We start from the raw sequence: 9,412 nt of genomic DNA, 5'->3' as shown, positions 1-9,412 counted from the left end.
AGGAATTTAACAGACAGTCATAAACATCTACCTTACTAATAAGCCAACATGCAGTTGTAACAATGATTGATACATCCAAGTGTCCAAGTGGGAGATTTTGTCGCAGTCAGAATTTTTGAGGAACCATAGTCGGAGTCGGATATCTTTTACAAGCAAGTCAGAGAGTCGAAGTCGAAATCCTGGATAAATAAACAAGCATTTACAAACAAGCATAACATTTATAGATAACCGTAAAACTTTCAAACTTCGGGTAAATTTCATTTACAAAAAAACTTCAATTAATAATCAAGGAGCATTTACGTAAAAATTGTCATTCTACATATCAAAAAATTCAGTTTTAAAACAAATAATTACCCACAAACAAACAAAAATGTACGTTATTTACGATAGAGGCCTGGAACAAAATGGAACAGACAAAAATTTGTAAGTAAGCAGAGAGAATTTGTATTCACGTTCCTATTGGATCGATTCGATAGAAAAAGACGAGAACTCTTAAAAGAATTGAATTTGTGGATGTTGAGTTGAGTTGGAGGAGCATTATTTTTGGGCCGTGAAAGCTTTTCATGCTTTTAATTGTTCTTCTGTTTGTCGACTCCATTGTTCTGTTGTGTTGTTGCTGTCAATATTTCTGTTGGCGTTTATGTTCCTGTTGTTATTGTTAAACATTTTTTGTCATTTGTTTTATATAGTTTAATACTTTAAACATCACTTCAATTGCTGTTTGTTTTTTGGATGTTTTTTTGATTATGTTGCAAAGTTTTTATAATGTGTAAAATGCAAACACGATTTAGCTCTGTTGATTGTGTTTTGTAAGTTTGTTTCATTCTTCATGCTGAATGTTGTTGTGGAAAACATGATGTCATGTTGTGACGGACGAATTGCAATCATACGAATCATTCAAACCACCACAGCATCAACAACAACACAAGAACGACCTACAAAACAATGTCGCCGATTTCACGACCGTTTTTAAATATTGTGCAGGACATGCTCGCTTTTAATACAGATTCAAATAACTGGAAACAAATTAATAAACTTTTTGTTGATAATAAAAATAATAAAACTAGAAGTTTCATGAAACAAAACATAATTTAAGGGAATCAAAAGGGATTTATTTTATACAGTTTCGGGAGACCAAATAAAGTCACGTATAAGTGACGCCTGGTCTAAGCATGAAGCAGACAAGCGTATGTCACCAACTGGAATCTAGGAATGCGACGGATTTTAGGAATCCAATTGGATTCGAATTTGAACCGGAATCCTGGAATCCAGAAAAATTCGGATTCGTTGAATCCAATGCTAGAGATTTGATAAAAACGGATCTATGGTTACCAGATAAAGTAAAAACTACAACTAAAAACTGAAATGGTAAATCTTATAAACTTTTAAAATCACGTTTTAACTTTTTACCACGTGTTTGTAACCGAACCACGACTAAATCACGTGATAAAAAGCGTGAGTTAACTCGACCTACATAGAATATATTATATATATAGTTAACTCATGAAGTGCCAAATTTTTTCTGATGTTGATTCGCTCATTCTAATTAACAACTAAAAATTACAAATTTTAGCTGTAATGCTAACAACAAATCGTTAAGCAAACAAAGAAAAAACTGACCAAATTGGAAGAAACTTTTTGTTTTCTTGAAAGCACAGCCGTTAGCCGTCAATTACAATAGGCACGCATTAGAATAGTGGCAGATCAGTTTTGTTTATACATAATAAGAGATTTTTAAATTTGATGCCTCTCTCGTAAAATACATATTTTTTTTTATATAGTTTTAGTTAAGCTGAATAAAATAATTTAGTTTTCATCAATATGACTGAGCCTCTAATTTGAATAAACTTTGGTTAAAATAAGTTTAATTATGAGACTGCATCTGCCTTGGGTACGGATTCGGATCCGTCCAAATCTATCACTTAGATCCGGATTCGGATATTACGAATCACCATTTCTTGGATCCTTCTCACTCCATTCCTGCTGGAAACTATCCATTGAAACAAACGAAGTTTAACACTATCCATCATTCATTTCTTGCTGTAATTGAGTGGATTAGATTTAATTAGAATTTACTTTTTTTCCACAAACTTTGTATGATCAGAAATGTTGAAGAAATTCGACCTTTTTTATGATAATTTTCTCATTTAAACCCATATTTTTACTGCAGCGGGGGGTTTGGGTTGAAAGAGCTGCCATTCGAAATTGAACTGCAAATTTTGTTAACTTTCTCATAAACCTAAGCTATGAGTGAGGGGCTTCAGTCTCCATGATCCTCTACTGGCCAGGCCTCTGCAGTGCCGCAGTGTGTAAATGTTATTGTTGTCGGATGCCATTGGAAAGCTGGGCTATTATTTATCTTTTTAATGAAATCAAATTAAACTAACAACATCAACACAGCAACAACAAAACAACATCAACACAACAACATCAACACAACAACATCAACATCAACAACCAGTTTCATATTTGCTGGGAAAGAAACAGAATGTGGATGATTCAACACATCGAGCGCACCATCAACAAACAGCACAAAGTGGTCAAAAAGTTCAAACGACAGCAGAAACAGCAACCGGAAGAACATTTTGAAGTCACTCAGACCGAGTCATCCTCCTCATCAACGTCACACCATTTAACGGTGACGTCATCAACATCATTGTCAACAACAACAACAGCAACAACATCATCAGTTCCACATCTGCTCATAACTTCAAATTCATCCTCATCATCATCATCATCATCTTTTCAGGATTTTTCACCCTACTCACCACCACCAACATCATCATCACCCCCGTCATCACCAACATCATCATCACCTTTTTGTCAGCTAGAAACATCATCACCACGTTCGGCTTCGTCTTCCAGAGAACCACAAAATGTTCTAGTTAAGTTGAAGACGCTCTGTCATCAGAGGCAGTCCTCCCAATTAGCCCCAAGTCATCCTCATCATCATCATCATCATCTACAACAACAACAACAGCAACAACAACAACAACAGCAACGTCAACAACTTCTTGATTCGCAATATCAACAACAACAGCAGCAACAACAACAACAACAACTCCTTGATCCGCAACATCAACAACAACAACAACAGCAACAACGTCAACAACAACAACTTTTTGATTCACAACATAAACAACTTCATCAACAACATCATCGCCAACAACAACAACAACAGCAACAACAACATCTTCAACTACAAACAAAATCACAACAACAACAAAATTTTTCTAATCCAGATGACTTGCATTTTGAAAACAAAAACAGCATTCAACATTTCGTCTGCATCAACAACGTCAACAACAACAACAGCAACAACAACAACAACAACAACAATAACAATGATAATGACGTCATCAAAAATAATGGGGGCAGCATTGCAGCAACTGATGGTCGAACCTTTAATCAGAGTTCAGAGGCGACCACACCCAGAGATAATAACAAGACAGATAGCCAAAACAACAACAAAAACAACAACATGAACAATAAAAACAACAACAATAACAACAACAACAACATCAGTAACAACAACAACAACAATAATAATAATAACAATAACGATAACAACAACAACAACATCAACAACAACAGTAACAACAACAATAACGATAACAACAACAACAACAACATCAACAACAATGACAGCATTAGCGAAAGCACGATGAGTGAGAAAAATAAGAAAACAAAGAAATCACTGAGCATCATGAAAGACCACCAGCGCCACCAACAACGCCCCCACCACCAACATCATCATCGCGGCTACAGCAGCAGCAGCAGGAATAATGACGACAACGACGACAACGACACCAGCAACAACAACAACAACAGCAGCAGTTACATGATGAATGGCGTTAGATCGATGCTACCTGGCTGGCTGTTTGTAGGGGTAGAGGGGGGGTTGAAGAGGTGCCGGCGGGTGGACTGCACCCACTGTAAGGGAGTCATCTCCCAACTCTTCCTCATACTAGTCAATTTTCTTTTCCTGGTTAGATTGTGATGTTTGTGATAGTGGTGGTGATGATGGTGATGGTGATGATGTTGGTGGTGATGATGAAGGTGATGATGTTTGTGATGGTGGTGGTAGTGATGATGATTATGTTTGTGGTAGTTTGTGATGCTGATGAGGATGATGTTGGTGGAAGTTTCAATGATGATGATGATGATGATATTGTTTGATGATGAATGATGATGATGATGATGTCGCATGGTTGTGATAATTGTAGTAATAATTATTATGTTGGTTGCAATAGTAATAACGATGCTGCTGATGATGATGACAATGAGGATGATGATGATGGCAAGTTAACAAATGTGATGATGATGACGTTTGTAGTGATAATTTTCATGGCAATAACAACGATGATATGGAAGAAGAAGAAGAAGATGATGATGATGATGAGGATGAGGATGATGCTGATAATGGTGATGATGAAGAGGAGAAGGAGGAGGAGGAGGAGGAGGATGCTGATAATGATGATGATGATGAAGAGGAGGAGGAGAATGATGGTGATGATGATGATGATGATGATAGTGATGATGATGATGATGATGATGATGTCATGGTCATCATTATTTTTATTAATAATTAGTCCAGGAGGATATTAGCCCTATCCTGTTGTCCATGATTAACGAATTAAAATCCGACAATTATTATGCCGTTGCTAATGATGGTGATGATGATGAAGAGGATGAAGATGGTGGTGGTGTTGATGATGATGGTGATGATGATGGTGATGATGATTTGTTGATGACGAGAAAGATGAAAATGGGGGTGTTGATGATGATGATGTTTTAGACAATGATGATGATGATGATGATGATAATGATGACGGTGATGATTATGATGACAAAAAATTTTATTAACAATGTATATAACAAGAGTGGGAGTTCTTTGTTTAAAGCCCGCGCGCACGTTCGCACAAGTACACGCATACACTCACAAACGTCTTTGCCATTGCCCGTTCCGAAGTTACTTTTAAAAATTCCAACAACAACAACAACAAAAGCAACAACAACAACAGCAACAACAACAACATCAACAACAGCAACAACAACAGCAACAACAACAGCAACAACAACAGCAACAACAACAGCAACAACAACAGCAACAACAACAGCAACAACAACAACAGCAGCAACAGCAACAACTGCAACAACAACAACATGAAACGTTAACGTAAAAAATTGTTTGTATGCATCAAATGGCAATACATAAAATGTTAACTTATGAATGGAATGTTCAGTTTGCTGGCTGCAGCGATGTTGAATGCCGTCTTGCGAGAGTTCTTTCATTGGAGTGGATGACTCGAGCCACGTTGTTGCAATGATAATTGACGTGTGGGTTACGCTGAATGCTAAAATTGCAGATGTGAAAATACTGGAGTGAAAAAACTTCAAATTATTAACTAATCCCTTGTGGGTGGGAAATGGAGAATAAGTTATGAGAAGTTCACGAATCAACTTTGAAGTGAGGAGTATCATGGCGTTTTCTTGAGACGATTTGAGTGATTTGCAAGTTAGAAGCGACCAGATGGATACCATGCTACTGGAAGACCTTCGATTTTAAAATGACCATCTGATATTTACGTAAATGCTGCACAATGAAATTTTTTTCACAAAACTATTCAAAATACAACAGAAGCCAGGCAGTGTTTCTAAAATATGTTTTTGATCGATGCTGATTTTGTGAATTATTTCATCAAAGTTGAACTTTTCCGGAGCCAACTTTTCGATTTTGGTAAAAATTGGATTGGGTTGAAAGTTGTGCTTCGTGTTTTTGAGGAAAGATTGGGTTTGAAGAGAAAAAAGTTGCACCGGTGAATGTGCGAATGTGGAGGAACTTGAAATTATGAACTAGAGACAAAATGGAATCACGTACGAACAACAATCAAGAAAAAAGAGTTTGAAGAATTGTACATCAACGACAACAAACAACTACAACTTAAAACAAACAAAGGATCACCATTATTTTACAAACATCAGCAACACATCACAACATACAAACATCAGCAACACATCCCAATATACAAATATCAACCACACATCAACAACATACAAACATCAACAACACAAAACAACATACAAAGTAAGATATTGCATCGCATTCAACACATAACAAACAAACAAACACACAAACAAACAAACATACATACATACAAACAATATACCGCAATTATTACTAATTACAAATTTATTTTTGCATATGACAACGCACAACGATATAAATAACACATAGTTGTTGTATTTAACAATGTGTAAATAATGAGAGAAAACAAAGAACTTTGAGACAGAGTGAACAAAGACATGAGAGTTGGGAGGTAACGATGTTAGGATGAAATGAAAGCACGTACTTCTCTATGACATCCGTCATCATTATCATTACAACCATCATCACCTTCATAATCATCATCATTACAACCATTATAACCACCATCATCTTCATCATCACCAACTATCATCTTTATCATCTCCATCATCACCGTCATCATCATCATCATTACAACCATCATCTTCATCATCATTATCTTCATCATCACAGACATCTTTTTATCTCCCAACAACCACCATCACCATAATTTTTACTAGTCACAATGTCATCACAAGAGATGTCATCACCATCTTTAAAAGCATCCACCTTTTTAAAACTTCACTCCCTCAACATCTCCCCCCTCCTCAACATCACCCACTGCCATCATATTTCTGCAACATCGTCATTCGTCCTCGTCATAATTATCACATCAAACAACTTTTTCATATGAATAACGACTTCTAGAACGGCGAAACTAACACAGTCGATATAAACACTGCTAACATTATGAACGCCACAATCCAAATTGATTTACCTTTCTCGTGAATACCTCGTTGTTCAGCATTTTTAAGCAGATGTGGTTGCTACAAAAAGTCGCGGAAGATTTAATGCTTCATTGCAACAAAATGAATGTGCTGATGAGGAATCAGTCACTGCGTTATAATTGACTTAAATCAATGTATATACGAGATTTCTAATTATATAATTACTACCTAATTGATGCTCGGTTGGATTGTTTGCAAGGAGACCTTCACATCGCAGTCCGTCCTTGACGTCGGCATTGCCGCCCGGATTATGATGGTCGTCATCATAAACTTCCACAAAAACCAACTTGAGAATGAACATCAGCGATGCCAACGTACTCAACAAAACTCACATCTGTCAATATGAGGCTGACGTCGCCAGCAATTTGGTTGCCATCAACATCTGAACTGTCTGTGGGAGGGTTTGGGGGGAGAACGGACTAAGGAAAATTGAGAAAAAAAAGATATTGAGAGAGAGAGAGAGAGAAAGAGTGAGAGAGAAAAAGTGGGCGGAGAAATGGATAGAAGAAAAATTTGTTGATAATCATAATGAAGTGTCTCATTCCTCCGAACACAACTCTGTTTCTGTTGCCACGACAGGCGCATAAACAATGCGGAAACGGATCACGTACGTCACATGGAAAGTACATGCACCCCCGCTCTCATTCCATTTTATATACTCAGTTCGATTACGTACAAACATAAGTTTGTACGTATATTTTTCACGTATGACTATACACACACTCATATAAAAATAAATAAAAATAAATAAAAATATATTATATATATATAATATATTTATTTTAAAAGTTGATGTATGTACATGCACGTATTAACAGGATAAAGTTAAGGATGTTTTTAATAATATATTATTCTATACGATAAAGATATCTAAGTTGAGTAGATTTTTTTTACTTCTTTTATTTCCATGTTAAGTTTTTCACGATTTAAACTGAAAATTGAAGTACCCAACCCACCCATCATCATGTAAGTATCACTTATGTGCCGTGGTGGATATAGGGGGGGAGCTGGGATGGCCCCACCCCGTTCCGAACAATATTTGTATTAGAAGTCAGTAAAACTTAGTATTTGTACAAATAAAGCACCATTTTATATCAAAAAAGATCTCCAGCCTAATTTTGGCCACCTTACCACAAATCTTGACACTTCCGTCAAAATTAAAAAAAAAGAGTCACAAATTAAAATCATATATCTTGGCCCTCTTCCCGTAAAAGTTTTCCAAATCCGCCACTGCTTATGTGCACCCAAAGATGGTCGTTGTGGTTAATTTTTCAAGGCTAGCTGGTTTGATGTTACATTTTTATAAACCTCAGCCAATTGGTCGACGCAATGGAGAATGTTGCGTAAATCAATCGGTATTTTGACCTGCGGATAACATGTCCTATTCATTCAAGTGCCATTATCTCAGCAGGTAATTGTTTTATTTGCTGTTGAGTCTGCATTTTGAAACATTATCGGGTATAAAATTTTCAAAGGCTTCAGTGAGTCAGCAGTGAGGGATTGAGATTTTGCTTGTGTAGATTAATGTAGAAATGTATTCAAATTTGTATACAGAGATTTATATAAGCACGATTAAGTTTGATCTAAAAACACACGGCCCATTATTTCACCAATGGCGATTAATTAATTAGTTAGTTAATTAATTAATTAATGCAGTTTTGATACAATGTTCAATGTCATTATCCGTACTGCAATTGTTGCTACGGTTACAATGCTTAAATTTGTTTGTTGCTACTTAAATTTCCGGTCGGCCAAACTTGAAAAAAAAGTGATGCAACAGTGATTGGGATCCACTATACTTAAAAATGTTTACAAGGCTTCCATCGGAACTAGTCGAGTTTTGTATTGATGGGCTTTCGTCATCTCATGCTAGGACATTATCGCACGGCTGATTTATTTAAAATATGTTTCGGCAATATGTCAAATCAACAGCATTGAAAATATTTGGATTTTTTTATTAAGAAACTTCAGGATTGGATTGGTGATAGTCTAGTTAAGATATTACTATTTTGAAAACTAAGAACAATGCTCATGTTTTCTGTTTCTAAAATTCTGACGCAGCCCACATAAAAAGAAAGAAAGAAAAGAGCACCAAAAATTTATATTTATAGAAAACAAGAGGTGAACGGAGAAAGACTGAGAACCCCACTAACTTTCCATCCAGCCGGACAAACCTGGAAATGGCAGCACTGTGTTTAAAGAACTTGAAAAAATAGTTTCTCTTTGGACTGAACATCTCAGCAACCATTTGATTTGTGTCAACCCAGTTGACCCAACCACAAAAATTAATTTTCCACAATTTCATAGCCGTACTTGACGATTTCATTGTAAAATTAATGTTACTAATTTAAAACATATCAAGTTTCTATTAATATTAGTATTTCATATTAGAATTTATATTTAAATAGTAAAACATTCGAAACATTTAAAAAATTGATTAAAAATAAATTACGTTTATTTGTAAATAAACAAGAAATTACAAGAAGACATTAAAATGACTTTCTTTCGGTATGCGACAGTACAGTGAACGTTGCATAAACTGGGTGACATTTTTGAG

At 35.8% G+C, this 9,412-nt stretch overlaps 2 protein-coding genes across 2 annotated transcripts; one reads left to right on the top strand and one right to left on the bottom strand.

Moving 5' to 3' along the window:
* Positions 1–1,172: 1,172 nt before the first annotated feature.
* HELRODRAFT_180898 (hypothetical protein) lies at positions 1,173–4,628 on the top strand (the record flags this gene model as incomplete). The annotated part of the gene is made up of 5 exons (XM_009030197.1): positions 1,173–1,340; positions 2,462–2,638; positions 2,828–2,936; positions 3,243–3,988; positions 4,593–4,628. The coding sequence occupies 5 exons, from the start codon at positions 1,173–1,175 to the stop codon at positions 4,626–4,628; spliced, it is 1,236 nt and encodes a 411-aa protein (XP_009028445.1).
* A 2,013-nt stretch (positions 4,629–6,641) lies between these two features.
* Positions 6,642–9,181, bottom strand: HELRODRAFT_180897 (hypothetical protein; the record flags this gene model as incomplete). Its single annotated transcript, XM_009030196.1, has 4 exons — positions 6,642–6,702; positions 6,815–6,894; positions 7,143–7,242; positions 9,030–9,181. 4 exons carry the CDS (start codon positions 9,179–9,181, stop codon positions 6,642–6,644), a joined length of 393 nt encoding a protein of 130 aa, XP_009028444.1.
* Positions 9,182–9,412: the final 231 nt, after the last annotated feature.

The sequence above is a fragment of the Helobdella robusta genome (genome assembly GCF_000326865.2).
Source record: "Helobdella robusta unplaced genomic scaffold HELROscaffold_66, whole genome shotgun sequence".
Classification (NCBI taxonomy): domain Eukaryota; kingdom Metazoa; phylum Annelida; class Clitellata; order Rhynchobdellida; family Glossiphoniidae; genus Helobdella; species Helobdella robusta.
Note: the sequence above shows the minus strand (reverse complement) of the source record. Positions and strands in the feature narration are given on the sequence as shown.